Source organism: Colletes gigas, unplaced genomic scaffold, assembly GCF_013123115.1.
Source record: "Colletes gigas isolate AHSC1104 unplaced genomic scaffold, ASM1312311v1 Colletes_gigas_Sc00001, whole genome shotgun sequence".
Taxonomy (NCBI): Eukaryota; Metazoa; Arthropoda; class Insecta; order Hymenoptera; family Colletidae; genus Colletes; species Colletes gigas.
This window is the reverse complement of record NW_025106630.1, coordinates 12,301,714-12,327,518: the sequence shown is the minus strand read 5'-3', so window position 1 is coordinate 12,327,518 and position 25,805 is coordinate 12,301,714. Positions and strand designations below refer to the sequence as shown.

At 42.6% G+C, this 25,805-nt stretch overlaps 2 protein-coding genes across 4 annotated transcripts; both read left to right on the top strand.

Annotated features, from left to right (window-relative positions):
- The first annotated feature begins 628 nt into the window (after nt 1-628).
- LOC122396883 lies at nt 629-3,748 on the top strand. Its single transcript, XM_043395619.1, has 6 exons — nt 629-1,065; nt 1,304-1,478; nt 1,974-2,249; nt 2,325-2,393; nt 2,884-2,979; nt 3,707-3,748. The coding sequence occupies exons 1-6, from the start codon at nt 629-631 to the stop codon at nt 3,746-3,748; spliced, it is 1,095 nt and encodes a 364-aa protein (XP_043251554.1).
- Nucleotides 3,749-5,542: 1,794 nt separating this feature from the next.
- Nucleotides 5,543-24,389, top strand: LOC122403734 (QRFP-like peptide receptor). Of its 3 annotated transcripts, none has more exons than XM_043407487.1 (9): nt 5,543-5,944; nt 8,956-9,330; nt 14,944-15,086; nt 16,340-16,512; nt 16,852-17,056; nt 17,761-17,864; nt 18,556-18,682; nt 20,352-20,524; nt 22,935-24,389. In XM_043407487.1, exons 2-9 carry the CDS (start codon nt 9,068-9,070, stop codon nt 23,313-23,315), a joined length of 1,569 nt encoding a protein of 522 aa, XP_043263422.1. In that variant the 5' UTR covers nt 5,543-5,944; nt 8,956-9,067; the 3' UTR covers nt 23,316-24,389. The 3 variants fall into 3 exon arrangements, with proteins under 3 accessions (XP_043263422.1, XP_043263546.1, XP_043263473.1); XM_043407611.1 differs by having other exon boundaries at nt 18,556-18,686; nt 20,362-20,524; XM_043407538.1 differs by lacking the exon at nt 5,543-5,944 and adding an exon at nt 5,971-6,042.
- The last annotated feature ends 1,416 nt before the right edge of the window (nt 24,390-25,805 follow it).

Sequence of the window (25,805 nt, the reverse complement as noted above, 5' to 3'; positions counted from 1 at the left end):
CTACTGTCAATGGGGGGTCGCGATCGAGACTCACTGTCTAATAATCCACCAAACCGTCCTGCTACAGCCATCTGTCGGCTTCCATAGGCAGCTTTTTAAAGCTTCGTTTTTCAAATTTGTTTGACGTCCTACGGAAATGTTGTTTAATACTTTTTACTACTACTCTACTCGTCTATTCGTATACCTCGTCTGTCTACATACATCTGAGAACTAATTCAGTTCACCGACGATATATTTTGATATATTTTGACGAGGTATGTTGTTTTACGATTTTATCTTGCATAGAAACACAGGTTTAAAAATTCTATAGATCTTTGTCTATAGAAATGTTCCGATGAAATTAAATATCCCAACGGAAAGCACTGACAAGCGTGTCACGAAAAGTCAATCAGAGCCATGTTTACGCTTCCGCAATACGCCCGAACTTTCTACCCTACGTTGCTAAAAATATGGACTTCGTATCGTATTAGGGAATCATCAAACAAATCTAGATCCCGTTGACATGTAAGAACATTACATATTTAAGGTCTGAACCATCGGGGAACCATGACCAAGTTTTCGAGTCGAACAGTTATTTATGGGTCGTTCGACACTCCACAATCTCGAATCGAAGCATTTCATCGAGAGAATGGTGCTCGTCGGCGATATGCGTTCGGTTTTCAATACCGGCCGGATGCTGGGTTGTGCGTCTCACGTCGCCGTCAACGACGACATCAAAAGAAGAAGCTCTCGAGACGTGTTACTCGTAGTGTTATCGATGGCCTTGTATCTAAGCAGCTTGGTGATAATGCACATGTTCGTATTTACGTATAGCAGTTTAGACACCAAAGGTGCGTTCCTCAGCTTCTCGAGGGTGGCTCTCTTCTACTCGTGCTTCTTCACGGACATTTTCTTGTCGACCCTATGGAACTCGAAGATACGCGCTGTTTTAACGCAGCTGCGTACCTTCGATCGAGCAACGAATTTTCACGATCCCTCCAAACGCGTCAAAGTACGAAATATCTGTCGAGCCACGGTGTTCGTCATTTTGACTTATTGGACTGTAGTCGGATACATAAGTTACAGGTAAGAGTACTCGTGTTCTCCATTTTCTTAGGCTTGCAGCCATTTCTTAAATTCTTTGATTCTCGTTCCTCGATGTTGACTTAAGATCCAACCCAGATACGTTGTTTATCCAGGAAGAAATAGTAGAATGTGCGTCAAAATTTCAGTTTCAAACTCTCGTAAAATCGTCTCGTTCTAAAATTGCCACGCATTTGTTGGACGTTACAGGGTTTAATCAGACGATATTGTCGTTTTGCAGATTTGAAAAGAGACTGCCAGTTCTGCACGGATTGGCATACGCGATCATCGACGCGGCGGTAACGTTGCAGGTCCTGATATTCGTCGGTTTTGCGTACCTTATCGAGGAGAGATTTCGTCAACTGTGCAATATGTTAACGTTCTCCACTGGTAAGTTTGCTTTTGAAATATACATCGTCTAATACCATTCGTTTATGTGTTTACGTGTTTCGTTTACGACTCGCTCGAAACCGTCTTTGCAGCTATAATTGATCGTCGCTTTAATCTATTTTGCTTCCCTCTGTCCGCACAAGCAACTGCACGGCTGCAATCCTATTTTATTTCATTCGTGCAGGCCTGCTTGTTATCGTTGACGTTCGTTTCCCATAAAATTCGCGCAGTTTACTCGGGAGGACACCGTAGAGACTGCACCTGCCTTTTCCCCGAATCGTAAATTTCGTCGATAAGCAAACAATTCACCCCCTGCCAGTGGTCTTCTAATTACGAAGAAACTTTAGATTCGAAAGCTCGATGTTTCGAATTTGTTGAAACTTTTCGTATTTTCCAAGAGCAGAGACATTGTTGTTGTTTAATTCCAAGCTGTATTCATTTGTTTCCCAACGTATAGTCTATTGGAAAAATATTCTTATCGTTCTAATGAAAATCCATTCTCTCTCGCAGTGAAAGACGAGTCGATACCCGATAAATTGTACGGACGCTTCACGTTGCGACAAATATGGTGGTTGCATTGCACTCTGGCGAACGCGACAGAGACGCTGAATTCCGTCTACGCGATTCAGTTGTTGTTGTGGCTCTCGAGCATGTCGATCAACGCGATGTCCAGGATCTACACGCTGAATATGTACACCCTGACGGAGTTCGCAAAGGCCCGGGAAACGATGCTGGCGATTGTTTGCTCCTGGAATCTATTTATGATCACCACCGTCTGCCACCTAACAGCGCAACAGGTAGTTATTCGCGAAAGACGAAGCAATGTTGCTCGTACCAAGCAACAGATACGGAATCTGGTATCTGTTTATTAGGCCAATCGTGTCGGCGAGATTATCTTTGCGCCATCCTCGTCCATTTCCATGAAGCGCGTATTTCTGCAGGTGAGACAGCTAAGTGGGTTCGTCCATAAAACAAATTGCTCGCAAAAGCCTCGATAGAGAGATTTCATGTTTCTCCGAACACTATTTACCCAAGTAACGCTTCTTTGATACTATTATAAAGATACTTTTACAAAGATCAAAGGGTGCACGAAACTTTTAAGCAGCATAGATACCGAGTGCTCGTTCGGGCCCTTGAGAAATTAACACCGTGCGTTGTTCAAACATTTTTGCTATCGTTACTTTCCTCGGAACTAATTAACATAGAGAAGAGTCACATCCTCGCGGGATCGCTCCATTCCCCCCGTCAATGTGCACAGCCATATCGCGCCTGCATTCTCCTCGACAGTTAATTGCTTTAAATTAATTGCATGCACTTCATTCCACCCATTTACACGGGCCATGCACTTAATGAACTGATAACTCTTCTCGTTCGCCCATTCTACGCGCCCCTAGTTTCGACTATCGATTCCTCCGGCGTGTATAATTATAGGAAAACCTGGAGGCAACGGCGTATTTCCAACAGCGGAGGGTGTATTTCTTTACTGTCGCCGGCTTCGTACGCGTGGATCTTCCTCTTCTGCTCTCGGTAAGGAATCCAGGACGAAGGATTCTATCGAAATTTGTACGATCCCGATCGACGAAAAGCGATAATTGCGTTTGTGCAAGTTTACAGTGAATACAAATTTTAATCAAAGCATCGACGATTACGATTAAAATGGATAATCGTCAACCATCGCTAATGAAATTAATCTAAGTAGGAATTTGTAGTAATAAACTCGATTACGTCGGATGTAATCGAAACGAGCCATTATTTGTGTTTAATGATCTCGACCAACGAGTTACTCCCGGCGACCACTAAATGGTATTGCAACTGAATATTTACTTTTTGGAGCGTTAAATGCGACTATAACTCTACTGTTTACATTCGATTTGCTTATATTGTTTATCCGTGAGATTAAAAATAAACACCGTTTGAAAATGTGTGAAATCGTTATTAAAATATGCGAAGAGACAGCTCTTCGTTATACAAGTTACGTGTATTTTTCAACTCGTTAACCGTGTCGCTCGAATATGAATGGCACGTAAAATTCAGAGGGGACCGAGTCGCCTAAATCCAGTCACGTTCGTATTTTATCATGTCACGAATGACATTAGTAATTATATCTGACAGGTTCAAGCTGGCGCATTTGTGGAAAATTATTCAGAGAATAAGTCGTCCTAAAATATCGCGCTCCAAAAATTTTAAAAAATGTTTAAAACCCGGTCGAGTTAGTCGTTGGCTTTTCCACTGATTTTTATCGTCGTGTTTGCAGATTATCTCGAGCATGACGACGTATTTGGTGATTCTTTGCTGAAAGACGTCTCGAAGATCGCCTTCGGGATCATCGTCGATCGGTTGACGGGCTTCGCTGAAGGATCAAGCAGCTAATCGATCGGATCTGTAAAGGGAAACCGAAAAGAGCCGCGAAATAAACGCTGAAATGGAAAATGAGAGGCCACTCTGATCCCGTGTCCCGTCGATTGATCTTTGACGTCAAACGATATTCGGGATATCGACAAAAGCGGTCGTAACCGAATACGCGTGAAATTCCCTCCATTCTTTGTGAAATTTAGCGGGAGTGACGCAACCGAAAATTAAGAGGCGAATACGTAGGATTGCTTTACTTTGGAAAACTCTATTCGCGGCCGTAGAGACAAAATTTGCTTAGTATTAATATACGAAATAAAATGTGAAAGATAATAATATATTTCCACTCTTCAATTCCTATTAGCTTCACCTTGGAACTTCAATATTACTTTTTAATAAATTGGCTTTGAAATTTCAATATTACTTTTTAATAAATTGGCTTTTTGATCTCGATTTGTTTTTCCAATTCGAACGTAGGATCAACTGAAACCGAAGTCTGGAATGGAAGGCGAAAATACAAACTGAGTCTGAATTTCTTCTTCTCGATTCATCGTTACAGGCGAAACCACCGCCCACGCGGACGAAGCTGTGAGCAGAAGCTAGTATTAAATACGATGAGTATTCTTTGTTTATTCTAGCAATTTGTAATAAATTTAAATATTTAGTTTATCACTTACCTGAACGAGAAACGGATCGTGGAAGTTTTGTAAGCAAGCAGAGAGAGCCAATAATAGACGTCGCGATCTATGGTGGAAATAGGATAAAGGTTTTTGCTCGAAATCGATGAAATCCCACAGTTTACAGTTACTCGCTTCCAATATTCGGATGCTGTAATACTTTTTAAAAAATTCTAAATACATCGTATCTCCATTGGACAAATTTCAGCGAATCTTTAAGCACTGGTCAACTTTCCTCCCCGATGGAAATCTAGCTCGACAATTGCAGACCTATTTCTGTATTGCGAAATACGTGGAAACAAAATTATCCTCTGGTTTCCGATATACAGTACGATGTTACGCGTATATCTATTCGGCATCGTCCTCGTTTGAATATTCTACAGGGGATTTCGCGCGATGGAAATAGTGCTTTCAATGTTTTGAAAGCATGCAGTTATCCAAATCACGTTTGAATCCAAAACACCAGTACTGCAAGAACCAGTACGCGAGCACCTCGCGGAACGTCTATGTTGATAAAATTATTATATGCTCTCGGAAATTTTACTGGAATTGCAACATTCGTGTTAGTAAGACCTCGACTTAATACCCTCCAGCTTTGTAAAGTTAAACTGTGTATTTCGTTGATATTACATAAGTAATAGTCTTAGATTGTATGTATACATATACTCGTTCCCACGTTGTATTGCATAAATTAATGCAGAATACATTTGCTCGTAGTCTGCTATCTCGAATCGTACAGGGCTCCGTTTCTTTTCTTTTTTATTCAGAGTCGAAAGTTTTTAAAGACAAAATCTACAACTGTGGGATTCGTTTGTTCGAAGGGTGAAGCAAACCTAGAAAGATTTCGCCACGCTTAACGCGAGGGATGATAACGTCCGTCAAACACGACGGATCGACGGTTCGCGTGGTCTCGTAGGTGGAGGTGTAACGCGTAATACGGGAAAGCAGAGCGCAGAAAGCGAGAGGATGAGAGGAGTAGAGGACGCAGGCGCGTCCGCGATGCTTTGAAGAGCTCCGGCGGGAGCTGCGATTTTCTTCCTTTCAGTTTACCGTGGATCCGCTCCTCGAAACTTCTCGCGTGCATCGTCATCGTCGTTCGGGGGAGGATCGATCAAGGGGCGAACGTCGATCTTCGTTGATCGAGCGCATCCCCTCGGTCGTGAACTATGCGAGTTGCGTGTGCCTCGTGGAACAACCCTCGAACTTGTTGCTAACGAACCGACGGGGTTAGGGACGGTGTCGAATAAAATGATAAACTGAATCGATCAACGACAGTGACGGGGGATCGTCGATCGTATGGTAAAGATTTGTGGAATATCGTGGACACGGATGTTTCGTTTCAGCACCGAGGATACCTGAAAAATAACTTGGTGGTTTTCACGAAACACGGTTCAGGAGTGATTTAAGCTTTTGATCTTCGTAGTGTATAGGCGGTTGATTGGGAGAGCTACGCGGAGATCTGAAAAGTAACGTCTGTAACTCTATATTAACGGTGTTTCGTTCGACGCAAACGACGTTCCAGCGGCGTGTTGGTGTAACGCGTGAGAGAATTGCCCGTGCGTCGGTAAATACTGGTGCAATGACTATTTGCACTCTGCTTATAAACATCCAAATGCACCGATTTCACTGGATTCCCGTTACGCGGAAAATCCAGTGCAATTGCGGTACTCGCACGTTTCGAGTTGCATTGTCTCAGAATTGCCTAATCGTGCCTCTTAATTATTACCAGCTTCCGTTATTTTTTTAGAAAAATGGGTGAAACAGGGTATGGACCGAGATCGATATTCGTTTTGTCGTCAGAGGGGGTTGAAAATATATTTTGCATATGGTTATCTCTAAAATTAAAATATCTCCAACAGCGAAAAACAGACTCAAACTTTAAAAAATTCTTTGTACTGAAAAAGCACAAAGAGCAAATTGCCAGATGACGTTATATTTAATTCGTTAATGGACTCGGTTTAATTAACGAGATTCGATGTTATTTCTGCCCATGTAATGTAGCTTATAACGGTAAAATAATGCAGGTTTACCCTGTGCCAATGGTGCACAAAGTCAAACCCGCAGGCCACTCCAGCCCTTTTAGTAAATTTATGCGGCTTGTAAAATAATGTTCGAACCAATGTCGAAACCCTATACAAAAGATACGAACGTATACTTTATTCGTTATATTTTCTAATTCTGGTTTGAAGAATATACGAGGTGTTTTGGCTAACCTTCCTTATTTATTGTTCTATAAAAAGACTTCTCGGAACAAGATACACTATTTTAAGGTGAGATAAATGTCTTCCAAAAGTCAGCTTTTCACGAGATTAAACGCGATCTTGATTATTGTTCAATGATGAAACTTCTCAGAGTAACGTAATACTTTTTCAAGTTGAAATGAATTTTTTCTCGAAGCTACGTTTTTACGAGACTTCAAAGTCATCGTAGATCGCGAAGAAAAACAAATTCAATGACCTCAATAACCATACCGTTTACCGATTAATTGATCGTGAGATATTTGTTTGTGTCCGTACATAATTAAAATTTCTTAATGATTCATGCGTCCTTATATTTATTTTTAATCTTCGTTAGCAACTCATAAGGCTACAGTTGCTGAAAATGGTTAATCAATGTATAAATGGACTATTTTAATTCTTTCCATTTCCTACGATCGTATGGATGCAATTGCAATTATTTTTTATTTTTCATAATAAATCACAATATTTAGTTTAGTCTACAGATGAAAATCTGTGAAGTCAGAGTACTGGCCACTCCACAGTTCCTCAACTTCCGATCCAACGGCCTCAAAACTTTAATATTGTCCCTGCACATCTCGAATAATATGCAGTAGTCATGTTGGCACTGCACACATTGTGCAACATTCAATGGAGTATCTGATAAAATCTCTATAGAATTCACCGAGGAATTTTCACGTGTTTTTGTCCTGTAAATGTACCTTCGTTCAAGCAAGAACCTATGAATTTCTACGATAATATTCCGTAGAACAATTCGTTCATAGTTCATGGTCTTTCTAAAAGACCAATAACGTACGTTCTGTAAATGCATTGCCGCGGGAGTATTCACGGAATGTTAATTAATTTCTGACGTAAATATCTAGAGATTAAATTATCGGAACGATATGTATCGAGGTCATTGTGTATTTTTAATTCTCCATAAGGATACAGGAACAAACATGTACAATTCTATTTAAAAAAATACGATCGCAAAATCTGTATACAATTTTTATGTTTTTAAAAGGATTTACAATCAACAGAACGTGAACGAATATGTAACTACAAATTGCTGACGTTTTAAAGGCACATTGTTGGTTCTAACCAACTTTCCTGAAAATATAAATTTCCTCGTACAAGATACCGGAGGAAGAAGGATGTTTCCTTGCGTTGTTCCGCGCACGTGCGATCTATTTCATCGTAAAACGAGTTTAGTCGACAAACTGCATCCACCTTAAGACGCGACTTGAAATTTATGCAAAGTCTTCACCGTTTCGTCGTTGAACGGACAGTAGAAAGTTGTCGGTGCATCAACTGCCGGTACACAGAACGCATTCGCTGGTGCAGCCGGATACACAACGAGCTTGCATGCCCGGCACACGTGCGACGAGTTCTGCCTCTGACAGCTCGAGCCGTTTGCAAACGAGGCCGTGTCACGGGAAAAAATGAGAAACGTTTTGTACACTCATCCGCTTTCATTAATGAAAAATTCCCTCGATCGACGATTACCCGTTTATCCATATCCGTGCGCGATTCAGAACATCGCGAGTTCAATTAATCAGCAAACGATTGAAGCACCCGCGCGGACGCGGAGATTGGTAGCGGAGAGAAATCTTTCGTAAAAACTCCATCGAGTCGTCGTTTTCATACACGGAATTAAAAAAAGAAATAAACATTAGTTCTTTCCTCTGTGCGTTTATCGCTTGGATATTTGTTTCGTCGAAAGTATCGCTGCTTCTAAATTAAAAAAAATAATAACGCAACATCGAACGGTGTTAATTCGCTTTCCGTAATGTTAACCATAACATCTAGTATGCCAAATTGCATGACCCGATGGAATAAATTCAGTCGTCGACAGCACGTATTGAACTTTCCGCGTCGATTGTACCTGCATTTCAATGTTTGAATATAAAGGAACACGTTAACACCTCGTATGGCAGGTTGCGAAATTGCCGTAACGAATTTCGTTGTTCTGGGAAATCAGTTCCAAGTTGGTTAATGGTAAACGATCGAAGTGGATAATGAAATAAAGGGAACGATGTGGGAACAGTCCGACCCTAACGGGACCCGATGAAATAAATTCAGTTGTCGACAGCGCGTATGAGAGGCACGAACCCCTGTGTATTCGCGTAATTGAGTTTACTCCGTACGAGACAACAGAATCGCACATGGGGTTGGACTTTTCTCCGGCAAGTTTGGCCGAACGATACGACGAGATAACCGTGGAAACACCGTTGACAGTTGGGTTTTTCTGTTGACGCAAGACGTTGGCCAGTGGGGTTTTCCATGCCAGTCGCTGCCGGAAGCCGTTTCCGTTTCCACCGCGGATCGACAGCTGCGGGATCCTCCGGATGAGCCTGACGTCGACAGGCAACCATGTCTACGAGCGCGTACAACGACTCGAGATTGGCGTCGACGACGTTTCCGGGTTTCAACGCCACCCAGAATGCCACCGCGACGCCCGTGAACGAAAGTTTCGGCGTGGATATCACCACCGCCATACTCTGGTACTTCTACGACAAGTTCCACAGCAAGACCAATTACTTGTTGATCGTCCTCTACGTCCCCGTCATGGCACTCGCCGTCACGGCCAACGTCCTCGTCATCGCGGTCGTTTTCAAGTACCACTACATGCGCAGGTATGTACACAACGGGTTTTACGGCCCTCGACGAAGACGCGAGTAACCATCATCCCCTGTCTGACTTATTACGCCCTTGGGTCAGATTTTACTACCCAGAAACCGTTCTACGAATAAAAAGGACGCGTACAATTTGGTAGAAAATTATCGAAACGGATGGGGAAAAGGTTCAAGTAAAAAGGATCTCTGGAAGAAACTAGTAATTATCCAACGTAACGTCATTTTTACAGTCGAGGAAAGATTCGATTCGGGAGGTCCAGGTGGTCGGAATTATTACCACCATGATCTACGAGGCATCATGTGGCGAGCTGAAATTAGGTAGAACGGAAGGGCCAAAATGAAACGTACAAACAAGCGAATTAATCGTGTTAGTTACATCGCATTAATCAACGAGCAAATAGAAACGTATTGGACGAATTCCCGGGATAAATTTATTTTTCAACGTCACGGTACAACTTTTGTATCGATCGTCAGTTGTAAATATTTTATTTACTTTGGAAGACACCGTAGGGTTGATCTGCAGCGAGGCGAAAGATTCAAGCACGAGAGGGGTTGATAGAATTCGTTCAACTGGTGGTCGTTGGACGTCGAGAATTTTGTGCACTCGTCGCGTTAGATTTTCTATGTACGGTCGTGTGCCATCGGGCTGGCTAAACGTACTTTGGAAACAATTTAATCTGAGGATCGTTGACGAGGCGTCTCGAAGCGGATCAAGAGAGATTTGACTAAATTAAGCGGGGACTAGTCGGTTCAAACGGTATCGAGTGTATAGGCTGTTGATTAGGGAGGCTGCCGCCCCTGTCACGCCTGTCGGCTTACTATCAGGATATTGCTTTTGGGACAACAGGATCGATCCCGATAGAGTTAATTATAACTTTGGGCGAGGCGCTTTATAAGACTGTGTCGAATTAGCCTCGCGGGATCAAGGTTAATGCGGACCCCGTGCCCTCGCGGATGCCTTTAAATTTTTAACGCCTTATCGATGAATCATTGCAACGAACCTCCAAAAGCTTTAAGAGGGTAGTCGAGCCCCGGAATTTTAAATATCCACACCCTGCCGCAAAAAGATACTGCATAAATACATAGGTGTCCCTGAAAGTTGCGTTCGAGCTTTCGTCGATACTTCATCAGAAAATATCCTCTACTGTTTCGATCGTTTTTAAATATCTTGTAAAAAATTGCAAGTCACAATTTTTAATTATAGAAGCGAGCGAGAGTAATGAATTATTATTATCTTTCGTTCGCGAGCTACGGTTTGGGCGACATTGGTGTATGGACATAATTTTTCATTGTTTATCCGTTCACGGTCTCGATAATTTATCGCGTTGGCGTCGAGCTATCAGTATCATTTTCCCTCCCCGACGTCGCGCGTTTCCTCGACCCAATTTCGACGGAAAGAACTCAGGAAGACCGTCTCCGGGAAACGCTTAATTAGGATGCATGGATTATTGGCGAACTACAGACGTACAATTGTCGATCCAGACGAGACACGCGTAACAAGCGAAAGCAAATACAGGGTACTCCGCAACTTGCTCTACAAACGTCGAGACGACCTTTCGACTCGAAGAAAGAAGTCAAAAACGTGAAACGGAATCTCTTCTTTACTAACAGAATAAACGATTGTTATCTTCACCAGTAATTTCAGCAACTCGAACACTCTACTAAAGAAAATATCAAGTAGAAATTAAAGAAACCTTTGGTTACGTAAGAAATAAATTAAAGTTTGACCAATACTTCTTACCTCTACTTCGTCTAAAATTCATTTACGCTTCCTCTGTTATAGGAAATACATCTCTGTACACGCTAACAATATCAAGCAGCCTAACTTTTTACCAAAGGAACAAGAACACGAACAACTTAGAACACTTAATACTTGTACAATAACGAACTAAGCCAAATTAAATGAAAACTGATCCTCCATCTTGGTGTTTTTACCATGTTAACGCAACTATGTTATCCTACTTTTTCTTCTTTACGTCTTTTATATCTTTATGGATCTTGTCAACGCAGTCTGACCTTATAGTTTCCCAATCCCCTAACGATTTCCATCACTGATTATCGTGGTATGGTTTTATGGTCCTTATCTTTCTCTTCGACTATTCTTGAGTATCTACGTTACTCTTACCGTTCTCGTAAATTCTATCGCATTATTCCACTCTCTGGCTGGCTGAATGCGCGCTGGAGATGAATTCTTCGTCTCTGCTCCCTTGTTTACAAGGTCCTTGCCACAAAGTCTACCACTCTCCACCCTCGCATACCGATGATGCTTCTATGGTTTTGTCTAAATCTTTCTGTACCCTCTAACCACACTACCCAATTACAAACTTCCTATTCCTGCGTGTCTCTCTATTATTACAAGCCAATATACCTTCTACAGATTCCTGCGCCGTGTATTATTTTTGTTCACCGAGTGAATATGTTAACAAAAATAAAATAACAGAGTGATCTTTCGCAGCAGTCTACGCCCAGTATCGAAATATTACTTTATAACTTAAAACATTGATGGTACCGGTACCCCTGTCTCTGTTTTACGCAAAATCATCGATATTTCGGTAGCGCCGGGCAGTTACGGGGGCGATCTGTACACACACGCGAGAGGAACTCGCAATCAGCAGAGCGGAAATTGAATTCACCAATAGAAAGTGCTCAAATAGAGAAGGGTTACGTGTTTGAGCGCGAGATATTGTTCGCAAACAAGCGTAACCATCGTCCGACTGCAAACTCGTTAGGCAACAGACGGGAAGTAATTTCTCGCTTCAAGGCGAAAAATCGGGCTCGTCGGCTACTTTGAATCGAGAGTCGAAAACGGACTCTATTTCGCGGCTAAGGTCAGCCACGCGTTTTCCACGCGCGAAAAGAGTAAACCAAATACACAAAAAGGGCAACGAGCTCGGTCGGCGAACTTCAAAGCGACTGCGTTTGGCAATGCAATTTATTTAATTTTACACGCCGATGAAATGGACGCCGTATCGCTTAAAAACCGAAGCTTTTATTTAATTTAAATAATATTTTTATACGCGGTGTAAGATTTGAAGCGTACCTTGCCGTACGATTAATGGACCAGCAAAGTTTTTCCGATGAAAATAATCTCGAAGCCCGCTCTTACGCGACGGCAGCCTGTGTTTGAGGAATAGGGTTTTATCCGAGCTCATTTGCATCGGAAAATCCACGCTGATCCGTGGATACGACTGTCACGAAGACGTAATGAAAAATATAAAAATTTTAAGTTTCATTAGGGGATGAAATTCGATGCGACGCGTGACAGAGAACGCTTTCGGTGGCTTTATCGTGCTTTCCTCGACGCGAAAGGGAAAAAACGTTTTTATAGAGCGTTCCCAGTCTCACTTTGGAACGCTAAATTTTATTCGTTTTTAAGCCTGAGAACTTCTAACCAAAAACTTTACGACCGAATTTGCGTCAGGGTTGTTAGCAATACGTTTCATTCTTGTTGGCGGGGAGAGGACGCTGTCTTGAAGCGAGGGACTACTAATTACGAGCAGTCTGACGGTAATCGAGACGGGAAGAATACACCTTGAACGTACTTGGACTCCGGATTGAGAAACGCATCGGGCATGTGCTTATTTCTGATAGCGGGAAGCGTCGTGCAAATAAACAATCGGTTCGAACGCCACTGTTTTGCCACGGTGCACGTTTGTTTGCCAAGTTGAAATTATTGCACTCCTCCGCCCCGTGGCCCAGGCTTCCAAATCTTGAGATTAACCAACGCTTTTCAGCGTGAGCGTTGCAAGGATAACAATAACTCCGGGGTAAACGGATCGCGCGAGTATTTATCATCTTCTGAACGATGACAAGGATACTTGGAAGCTGCCAGGATGTCCCAGAAATTATTCAGACAAACACTCAAGACATCCTAATAAACAGCTTCCATGATATCAGTGTTACAATTCCCTCGAAAATCGTGTTTGAGGCGCGAACGTTTTCGGAATTTCTGCAAAACAGTTTCGTTTGTTTAACGTTTCGTGTATTTTGGAATTTTAAGAGAAGTTTGTTTTGAAAGATTCCTCGACGGTTGGCCGTTCAAGCATGGAGGTAAGACGTTTGGAAGTAGGACAGGTGGCACACACAGCCAGAACGTAAATTGTTTAATCTTTCGCTTGCTTGGAAATTAGCGCGAGATCACGACAATGACTCGACGGGGTGAAAGAACACGAGTACCTGGAGGTGGAAGAGGTCTTTTCAAAAGCGTCCTAGAAGCTCGTCATTTGCGAAGAACTCTACCGTCGTAAAAGTCGCTTGTTCCTCCGATTGAATCGTAAGCTCCGATATCGATCTCGGGATTAACAATGCCCGGCGCTGATTATACTTTGCGCGCGAGAATAATTTCTGTAATCTTCATCAAACGAAACGAAAGGAATCGCTCGTTTGTAGCGAGACTCTTTCCCCAAGTCGTTGTGTAAACTTTGTTCCAGGATATCTTTTTCGAAACGTGCTTCGTAATGTCGCAGTTGTCTGTGAAAAAGAAGGGAGAATATTTTTGCTTGGAACGTTACCGCCTGGTGATATTTTGTCGAGCAACCCCGACGAGACTCCAAATGGTATTATCGTTAATTTCTTCGTAATCATCATTAATGGCCGCTTCGAGAGCGCCGACGGCGCAATATTACCTTCCATTTTTATGGGAACGACGTGCCATTTTACTACAAAGATTTTCAATAGGATTTCCATTAGGAAAACGAGCTGGCCAATTCAGCGTAAGAGCCACCCACGCTTACGCACTTTTACTACCGTGAAACGGTGCATTGTTTTACTGCCTCAAGATGCATGATTAACGTCTCGATCCACATTTCGAAAAATTGTTGCAGACTTATTTAATGGTAGACCTTGTATCGTTCAAAGTAACTTTAACAGCACCGAGTCAATCCATTATTGTTTTTGCTTAAAATCTCTGAGTTTCTCGATTATAATTAAAGGATGCGATATTCGCCGAGTCCATATTCATGTTTTTCTGCCCAAATTTCAAACGACGCGCCTTGTGATCATCAATAAGAGTCAGCGCCCGATTCATTACGACCTTTTTTGATATACGAGCTTCCATTTAAGACCCTCCTGATCGACCCCAATAAGACCTCCAATTTCAATTCATCCATGATGTCGGTTCCAGACTCGACGGTATTCGAAGTGGCGCTCACAACGCGACGCTCTATGCAATCTGCGAACTGTGATCTTTTGCGAAATTCATTAACTGCGTTATCTTACGCAATTGCATTTCTTTAGAAGCATGAAATGTTGAAACGTCGAGCACGGAGAATTGTTCGAAAAGTTTCCACCTTTCAGATTTAATTTTAATTGTTACCTTGCGTTTATAATTTGGGTCGCAAGATGACTACCTTATCTCGTTGCCAAGTTTGTTCCGAATTCTCGAAAATGGGAGGCTTGACGAACGATAACGCGTGTCTAAAACAAAGTTTGTTGGGTCAGCCTTACAGACGAGTCCATCGACGATCTCGTACGAGCCGCCATCTTGTCTTTGGCAAACTTATATACTATATGGATCGATTACTTTCACAATGCATACACAATCATCCTGTCGATCACAGTGACTGAGATTTCCTTATTAAAATATTGAAATTCCAAAAATCTTTTTGTTCCCAGCGTTACTAACTACTTCGTGGTGAATCTGTCGGTGGCGGATCTTCTTGTGACCACAATTTGTATGCCCGTGGCCGTCAGTCAAGCAGTCTCGGTCGTCTGGATCCACGGAGAAGTCATGTGTAAACTGTCCTCGTATCTCCAGGGTAAATCATCATTAATCCTTTTTTATTCTTCTGTTTCATTTCGATTTGTGACTTTGCACGACAAAAAAGTTTAATTTAAAATGACAAACTGCCTTAAAAGACCTAGATTTTCTAATTTAAAGTACAGGGAACCGTTTTCACATTTTATATTCAAACATAAAATCCTCCACGTATCTCCTGTCCAGTTTTTCAGCGTCAAACTCGATCTCGTTGCCACTGGCCCAGCACATAACGTATCGTTAACACAGTGGATTGATCAGACGGTCTGGATATCCGTTATATTCCACGGGACGCAGGTTCACACTATTTTCCTGCGAAAACTCTCGGGAACCACTGAATGGAAAAAAAATATAACCGTCGCGAATTGCCACGATATAACACACGCCTTCCAACCAAAGAGGACGAGAGTCACTCTGGCCCATACATAAAAGATCCGCCAGACCGTGCGGCCGCGTGTATCGGTGCATGCATGTGCAAGCGTCGCATTTCCACAGGAGAGACGCTTTCCCGGGCGATACGACGCCTCTGGTCCCTCGCCGTCGATGCAGTTTTTAGCTTTCTCTTTATTTAATTCGACCTTCCATCTCGCGTTCAATCCTGGCGCCGTCTGACTGAATAAATTCTAAATGCCTCGTCCCGAGTAATGGAATCGACGTCGCCGATTTAAAAGGACGATGATTAGCGATGGGATCTCGAGTGCACCGAATAGGCTCGAATTTATACGTCTGGCGAAAAGTTTCACCCAATTCGAGCACGATTCCAAGCCCAACACTCTCGAAAGTCTCGAGCCTCGAGCCTCGAAGGTTTATAAAATTCTGAACTTTTTCAAATTTAATTTCCGACGACCGTAACTTTCCAGATTTTCCTTCCTACTCACTGGTCATCAAAGTCATCAAGCCTTATATATTAAAATCAACACATTTTTATATTCACGAGGCATTCCTTGTCCCAACAAATTCAAACAAAATTAAATAGTATACGTTTGAAAAGTTACATTAAATCGTACGTCAAGGGTTTAATAACTTTCGAAACTCTCGAGACCATTACGAGTTTCAAGACGATCGAGAGTCTCTTAACATCGCTTCGAATCTGTGATGCAACGCATAGTAAGATACGAAGAAACGAGAAGCAATCTCAAGTCCCATCGCTAGTTCGAAGCTTCGAATCTTCGTAGTCTTAAGAACTTGGGAACTGAGATTCGAACAACTTGACGATGATGACACGAAACTTTAACAACCCAAAGCGTTCCGTAGGTGTTGCTGTGGCCGCTTCGGTGTTCACCATAACCGCGATGAGCATCGACAGATACCTGGCGATAAGGAGTCCAATGGCGTTTCGACGCGTTTTCAATCGCAAGAGCACCGTCATCGTTATCATCGCCCTCTGGCTGGTCGCTTTAATCATATTCTCTCCGGTCCTAAGAGTGGTTCGTAGAGAATTCGTTGATTCAATATCGCGCGCGAACATTTCCTGGACGTTCCTTTCGGCAAATGGTTTTATTCTGGCCACGAGCCGCTCATAAATATTCCTACGGCATCTGAATTGAACAGCGCGATTACAATTCACGAAAGGATGATACGATTAAAAACACGATTTTAATTAATATCCAGGGTATCTTGCTTTATCTTGCAAAACGAGAAAAGGCTATAGTTTACGAGCAACTCGAATTTAGTTTCGATAAAGATATGTGCAATGTCGGGAATAAAAGATACACGTTCGCGAAAGACGTATCGACGCGACGATCGTTCAGCAATCTTTCTCGTAGATGACCCTTCAAAATCCCGGCATGGAGCTTGACAACATAACTCTCTCCGAATCCTGGACGTCGACGGGAAACTTTGCAGAAAATACCTCGCGCGTGTCACAGTTGCCACCTGCTTTCTACATTTGTTCGGAAGATTTCAAGCTACTGGGCATTCGTGCGCATCTTTTCGGCGCTGTCTGTTTCGTGCTGGTTTATGCCATTCCCGGTAAGCCAGCATGATTAATAGTGAGCTTACCATCGACGTAAAATCTCTCCGTCGTTCCCTTTTCTCGAAGGAAAAACCAAAGGGCTGAACCTGATGTATATAGGGTTGCTCAGGACGGATGACGCTAACGGGAAGACATAATTCAGGGTGTAGAAACGAGACGGAAGTGTATTAGTTTGGATCACATCGATATTAGATGTGGCACTCAAGGTAGAAGAGAGCTGCACAGGAAAATTCTCAAAGATAAGGTCATCGAGAACTCGATATTTCATTTTTAATATTAAAATACCGCTTAAGTGCTTGTAATTTAAGAAATTTCTTAATTATCTTCTAAAGAAATTAATTTATTTTCGATTCCTTGATATTGCATGAACGCGTAGTAAAAAATTTCCGCTCGGATGGCTTGTTAAATAATTTTTGCAGCATACTTTCGGTGAATAATGGCGGATTTAGGCATCTTCGGGACCTGAAAAATGGCCTCTCCGATACTTTGGGTTCCATGGCGATAAAAAATCCCGGCCATTTTTTACCATCTATCCTTTATTCTACATCGTCGATTTATCTTTGCGCCACTCGACCTGGGCAACCTTCGCCATATAATTCGCTTCCGTGATCCTTCCACGAAAGGGATCGATCGCCTCGCCTCCCGTCCGTTTCCCTTTCCCTTTGTGGTTTCCGTACGTTTCGTTATATGTTTGCCCTAGGTTTCGTCGTGATACTGTCCTACTCCATGATGGGTCGTACGCTGTGCTCCAGGAAACCGCCGTTTGATTGCGACAGCGTCGAAGGAAGCGCTAGTTCGCAACAGGTTAGTTGAAACTTCGGTCCACATACTCGATAACGCGAAACTTTGCCAACCGAGGCTCCTATATTCATGACTGAAAATCTTATTCATCGGGGGCACGTGTCGCTGAATATCGACAGGTAATATAATTAACCCTAATCCCAACAGTTATTATCCCTAAACTTACGGGGCATTACCATTTTATGTACTTTTACTGTCACATTGGTTCGTTACAAAATGCACAGACTTCGGAAAAGTATCTGCTTAAGTACGTGTTAGTGAGAGTCGGAGTGGAGGTGTCTCATAATTTTGTCCACCGGCGTAAGCATCGATTCTCTAACTTTGGTTCGTTAAAGCCCCATTCAGCAATGGTCCCGTCAACGTCTACAAATAGCCGCGAATTCGACGAAGAGAACGCGCCCGGCAAGTTCATAATTTTCCATCCAGACGAGCCTCCTACGGTCCCGGTTTTCCTCCGCCGTTTTTCCCCCCGTTCTTAGACGAATCCGCGTGTTTGATTTTCCCGCAGCTGGTTTCGCTCAGCGTACATCCGCGCCCCGCGGAGCGGAATTTCCATTCCGCACGCCCGGCGAGAACTCCAAGTCCGACGGATATTATCCGCGGTATCATTCCTCCGATTACGAACAGACGGAAACTCGGGACTCGATCTAAATCCGTGAACGTTTACAATTGTGCAACTGCATTCTGTTCGCAGAGCTTCCGGCTGGTACGTGAGAGAAGGCGAATTGCTTGGATACTGCTCCTTCTGGCGGTGCTTTTCGCTCTCTGCTGGCTACCGTACAACGTTCTGATGCTCCTGATCGACCTGGGCAAAGTCGGTGGTGAGTGCTCGTTCATTCACGAAAGTATGCCGCCTCCTTCCTTTTTTTATTTCCTTAAGAATATTCAGACGTCTAAGCACCTCTTCGACACTGCGTGCAGGGTATTTTAGAGACAAGGTACTTGATATGCCACGGTAAAAGTTAAACTGTCGATCGAAACATAATTCATATTTAAATTTGTCTCGAAGTAGATACGAGAGCAGTGAGTGAAACGTAGTCTAAGGGATTGCTTTTACAGAGTCGTTTGAACGTAATCTAGTCACTTGTGGAGGAATAGGAATTGCGGAAACTTCTTTTAGTATGTAGCGTCAAAGTAAATTGCAAAACAAACATAGAAGACAGCATAAAATATAGTAGTTCGTACAGTCATTGGATAGGGGATGAAATACCCTTTAAAATGAGCGTTTGTACGAGTCGATAGCTTTATTAGTTCCGGAGATATAGCGATTTTAATTTCAAGTCGATGCGGTGGCTAGTTACGGAGATAGGGTTTGTTTACGTTTTGTTACGCGCTCGCGCGAGTCCATTCATAACGCGCGCGTAGATAGTAAACAGTGCGTAGTAAATTCTTGGAAATACTACGCGGAAGTAGGTCACGACAGTCACGACTCACGTGCGACAAAGAGGTACAACGCGACGCGTCAGACGGAGACAGAGATAATCGAATTAAGAAAAATACCCTTTTACATAAATTGCGATATCTCGAAAACGGTAAGTCCGATCGTCAAAAACCAAAAACCATTTTAAAGAGGAAGGTTCACCGCTGCTAACGACGCCTCGATCATGGAGAAAACGCTAGTATTTTCGGAACTACACGCGTCTAAACTTTCAGTATTTTTAATGCGCGTTAATAGGCTTTCGTAAGGCGGACAGCGAGACATGGTGGAATTTTTAAAATTACGCTTCTCTTTACACGATGATATCTCGAAAACGGAAAGTCGGATCGTCAAAAACCAAAAACCATTTTAAAGGGGAAGCCTTTCCGCTTCTAACAGCTGCTCAATAATTGATAAAACACTAATAACTTCGGAACTGCACGCGCCTAAAGTTTTATTACTTTTAATACACGTTCTTGGACTGTTCTAAGATGGTGGAAACTGAAGATTCTCTTCTTTCATCTTTGCTATATGTTTCCTTTTATATTGGAAACCAACCAGAATTTGATACCAAATTTTGTCCGGTTTTTTACAAAGAAATATAAGTCGTTCAACCGGTCAGACGACCAGTCGTGATAGGTTTAGTGTTAATAACGAAGAATATCAGAAAATTATACGGAAAATAAAATGAAACCCTTGATGGAGTGCCCCGACATTAGCTGCTCTATTTCGCGGAGAAAATGTAATTAATTTAAGGTCGCAGGCGATTCGGTGTGCTTTTTAACAAAGGCAGAGTCGTTAAGAAATATTTCTTCGCTACTGTTTTGAATCGTAATAGTCTTATAAATCAGAAAGAACGAAAAATGAAGGCAATCGCGATTCCGTTGATCCACCCTGTAGATCCCAGGCGAGTCCTCGGAGAGTAGAAAAGTAGCCAGACGACGTAAACTCCGACAGGCACTTGGGTTCTCATTGAATTACCAACGAAAAAGCATGATCGGCGGCCTCGACTCCCAGAGGGTCGAGCCAGGCTCGAAACTCCCCGCAAAGTAAATCCTGAAAACTGTTCGCAGATGATGGCAGAGCGACGATGGACGCCCTATCGTACTGCCTTTTTCTGGGACACGCGAACAGCGCGTTGAATCCTGTGGTGTACTGCTTCATGACTCGCAATTTTCGGCGAAGCGTGGCCGAGATTCTTCGCCGCGGTCCCCACGGGTTGGCGCGTCGAAAACCTCGTCGCAAAGTAAGTGTCGGCAATATGTGTCTCTGTGTGTAGCGTGCGAGTGTTTCGCAATTTGAAGAAGCCCCTGTTTGACTGCGTAGCCGCGGGAAACCGGAAACAAGCTACGTCGAAACGAGCCCTCCACTTTGCTCCGAGAGAATCTTGATTATATTCAGACCGTGATCCACCGCGGCTTTCCTACCTCTCGTTTCGCCCCTTTTCTACACGGTGTCCCCTACCTTTCCGGCCAAATTCTTCGACAATAAAATTTCAAACTTTATTCCTCGACTTTCATCAGATTTTAAATCTAATTAATATTGCATATCAGAAAATATCAAAGCAAAGAGTGACTTTCGATCACACACGCTGTTTAACATTCGGTCCGAATGAAGTTTCAGCAAGTTGCATAACGGTATTCAGATTTTGACCTTTCGTGCAGTTCTTGCTTCTGTTTCTATTCATACATACGACATAACTCATGAAGTTTGTTCGAAAATGTTTGCGCCGTTGAACGTATTCGCGAACGCGTCCAAAATGCATTGTAGCATCGTTCGGTTATAAATACGCACACGTATTTCTCTTATAAATTTTCGGACTTGTTTCTAACTTTATTTGATAAAGTGCCTCGTAAAAAATTCTTAAACCCCTGGGGATTCTTCAAGTTCGTATCCCCGAACGAAACCCAGCGTTTCAAAAGCGTCTCGAAGCTGCACGAGGAGTTGTAAATACAATAACTACTAAATCTCGCATTGAATACGGTGAACAATATTATATCGTTGCTTCCATAGGAAAATGTAAATGTGGTTTTCCCTTCATTACGTTTGTCTAAGGTCCTTAATCGCGCGTACCAATTGTATGTGCGATTATTCGCATTGGCGCGAGGGTTGAACTCTCAAACTAAAAATAAAAGTAATTCGTTTCGATGCACCAGGGATTTGCATGCAACGCGAGATTTCCAAACTTTCTTTTCCGTATCCTTTGCAAGTTAATTTCGCAAAAGTTATCACATTATCCGCGGGCTAACTTGGTGAAAGTTATCTCGTAAATTAGCCCGCCGATGATAAATATTCAATGTTCGTCCATTAGATCGCGCGAAGGCCGCAGTAAAAATCCAAAAGTCGACTGTTTGCATGAACAACCATGAATTTTCAATAGCTAAGCATGCCGAATGTTCCGCCGTGGTTGCATACGCGAGTCACGATTTTCAGTACGCTGGCCAGCCTGCGGTGAGTAAATATTTATTACGAGGTGCACGGAGCTCCTTGAAATTTAACAGACGTAGCACCCTTTGCTATCGACAACGGGAACGATTGTTAAATCGAACGGTATCCCAAACTTTCGTCCCTCCTCGAAGCTTCTATCGGCGATAAAAGCCGAAGAAGGATGGATTTCTAAATTTGCATACATCGATTCGACGACACGCGTAAGGATCGTGGCACCGGGCGACTGTTAATGAAAATCTACGATTCCCCGAACAAATTCTGCCAGCAGAAAATTAAAACTACGGTCGCGCGCCTCTTTTTTTTTTATTTTTCAGCGTTCAATATACCAACGGATCGATGGAAACGCGTAGGAACTCGATACAACGAGAGGGTGTTTCGCGTTTGCATCGAAGAGAACCGTCGCGGACGGATAACATTGACATTCGTCGTTGCAATTCGTCGAAAAACAGGGAAACCCTTCTGCACCCCGGTCGTTCTTGGAATTTATATGACGCGCCATGAGCCGCAATTTACGACCGCGCGTAGAACCGGAGAGTATCGCGATCTCATCAAACCCCCAATATGAATTCCGCGCGAAAGTCCGTGAAATTATGGTCGTTGCGTGACGCGTTTCGCGCGAGTACAGTCCGTACCACAAAATCTCGACGATATCTTCGAAACTCGAAGGGACCACAGCGATATCCGAATCAGTGTTCCTCGACGATGCAAATAATTATTTATCGAAAATGTCGATAGACTCTCGGTGAACGGATTGTATACCGGGCACACGTGTTCGCCGGAACCGAATTAGACGAGCTTCCGTGCACGCACGATAATAAAATCGTCGCTCTCGCCGTTCGGAAAATAAATATTTATGCGAAATCATCCTTCGACGGCTACAGCCACCTCCTATATGCCCGATTCGCATAAAGTTATTGCTTTCTGTCCGGTTGCTGCGGCCGTCCTTGTGCTTTGGCATGCATTTTCACTTAGATTCCAGTGGTTACGCCACTTTGACGATTTTAGGTAATGGAGAATATTGTATGGTAATTATTTACTTCAGGGGACCTGGACTGAAACTCTTTTAGTTTCCGAGAAAGGAATTTTTTCAGAATCCTATTTTCTATAAAATCGTTGGGGATCGATAGAGACGTCTGTGGACTGGAAGTAATAACTTTAATAGGTGTTTGACATCCTACAATTCCGGTGGTTCTGGCATACTGTTTCAGAGTGTTCAAGGAACCGCCGTGATCGATGACGTGTGCGCAGGGTGCAGTACCGGCGGTGGCTCGATGAGGCGAGGGCTGCTACGAAAGCGGAAAATGTTGCCCGGATGCGGATGTGGGCTGGCGATCGGCGGTCACCACACGATTTTGGCAGTGAGGCGTACGGCGACGTCCAGCAGCGGGTACGACAGCTTCTACAGCAAGCACAGTCCTCATCGGCGTTGCTACATGCTACGAAGCCTTAGGGAGAAGCAACAAACGGCAGCTGGCAAGCCGGGGAACGCTGGCAAACAACAGGAAACCTGCTACGAGAAGAACGATCACGAGGTCAGCCAACCTCGCGCGAACACTCTGGTCACCACCGACGAACAGCGTGGCTCATGAGCGCCTCGATTCGCTAATTACAATAATTTTCAATTATTTTTGTCGGTCAGAGCTGTTAACACTTTGTCGATCGCTTGCCAAGTAACTAACTTTTCGTTGCCAGTGTGAATTTCGTCGCCAAAATGAATATTAAATGATATTTTAACGATTATAAATCACGACGAAACGCTTCGAAAGAAGTTATGTACTTTGATCTTAAGCCGGCGGATAAAGTGTCAACGCTTCGATGGCCGTGCAAAGACGACGGAGACTTAGGCGAGAGTTTCGATACAATGAAAGTTTTCAAACTGATCTACGAATAGTCAAATATCAGCCACTGTTTTCTGAGGCGGTTCCTTTCGTTTTGTTTTATTTATTCGTTTATGGTTATTTTACTGTAGATTTCATAATACGAGGTAATTTCATAAGTCTCTGTATAGTTTTGTACAAGTAAAAAAGTACAGAAACCTTGCACTGGGACTAATATGATTCAGATTTGGGTGGAAATGGCCCGCCATACGAGCAAGAACTTGTGAAATTACCTGAAACACGTACGGGATAAGAACAAACTCATAGTACAACCAGGTATCGGACGATTCCTCGAAGAAAAATAAATCGAAGACGTAGAATAAAATTTCTCGACACTTCGTTTTCGATTACGGGAAAATCGAGTGTGCGTGCGATCTAGTGCGATATGGTTTACGTATCTGCTCATTAAGACATTGACGTTGATACGATATCGTCTGTTTTTCGTCAATTTTACTATCCTCTGATCAATCGATACCAATTAAAACGGATGGTAGCATAGCATCATCGATATGTACAAATTACAGATCACGATTTTCGCTCGTAACATTTGCTTAAGGACATATTAAATTGATATGCAGGTTAATTAAGCAACAACTTGTTGTTTAGTATTCATTGTTAACGCACGAATGAATGGTTGCAGCGAGTGAAATGGATGATTCTTAGACGATTAATAATCTGCATGTATATATAAACGTATAAAAGCTGCTAACAGACGAGAAATGCAATGACTTTTCTTCATCAAAGTGGAAATGCTTTATATTATCACGAATGAAAATAAAATTTAAGAAAGACCAATGAACCAACAGGATCTTCATTCATATCCCACTGAATATCCTTTTAAAATTTTTATAAATCATTGACGCAGGAACGTTAAAAATAAGCGAACGCAAAAACAAGTAGAAAGAGTGAGTTATAGTCAGACACGCCAGGCGTTGGACGATCGAACTCGAAATGCGATGAATTTTCAAACTCAATTTTCTCCACGACGAAATGTCGTATAAAAAAATATGTGCTCTACATTTTCAATTGCATTTTGCACTAGAAATTTACACCTCCGTCTACGACGAGTCCTATCCTCGCCAGAAGAAACGAAAAGAAAAAAAAGTGTTCCTGGAATATATCACAGAAATATTATTTCTCGTAAATTGTATTCAAATTGGAACTCATCTTCGTGAACCTTTCTTTATCTGTTTTCATAGAAACCTGTAACGTGGGAATTCCTATAAAAATTCCATTTCAACTGTTTGAACGGAACCTATTGAAAAGTTCCATGACTGTTTCAAGCCTTGTTAGAAACTACTCAAACTTTCGCACCCGCTGAGAATTTGCAACAAATGTTCAGCCAGTTTTTATTTTATTCTTACGATTCGTAAACTAAGGAAGGTATATTTAGGTATGTCACGTATTGAATATCTTCAATGGTTCAGAATTGGTTGAATTTCCGGTTTGGGAATGATCCTTGTGTCGAAACGTGTGGCAGGATCTGCTACCGTTGAAATGGGAGAAAGCATTTATTGCGTTTCCTCGGAGAATCGTCGATATAAGGACGGATAAGAAGCCATGTGAGACGGACATGCAACCGGAACGAGGTTGAACGTACATAGACCTTCCGTAAATATTTGATTGCAGCAAACAAACGCTTTCGTCCCTCGAGATGACGTCGACGGCAGTATCGAGCTTGATTAAATTTGAATTGGATTGATCTTGACAAAAATGGCCGTAACAAAAACTTGAACGGCTCGAAGAGAGAACAGAAATAGAAGCAGAGGCTCGATATACTTTGAGACATCAATATCTATGCTAATCACTGAATGGAAGATACTAATTAGAATTCTGCGGAAGCGAAATACTCTAAAAATATCTTCGAAACGCGTCACGCGAACGTCGAACACTCTGAATTTTCACAGTTTTAAACAGGAGTACCGAATAACTGAAAACCACGGTGTTTCTATCATCGAAACGGACGTATCGATTAAACCGATGTCATACGCAGCAGGAAAAATCATTCGTTATCGTATTTTTTAAATTGACTGTCAGTTTAACGTTTCTACATATCTTACCGCGCATAGACTCGTCGTTTGATGGTTCTATAAAATCTATTACAATGTCTTTCTCAATCATTTACGGCGTTTTCTTTCTCGAAGACATTTTTTTTCAACAAAAGGATTGGCTTGCTCGAAGGATACATACTGGTCGTTGATC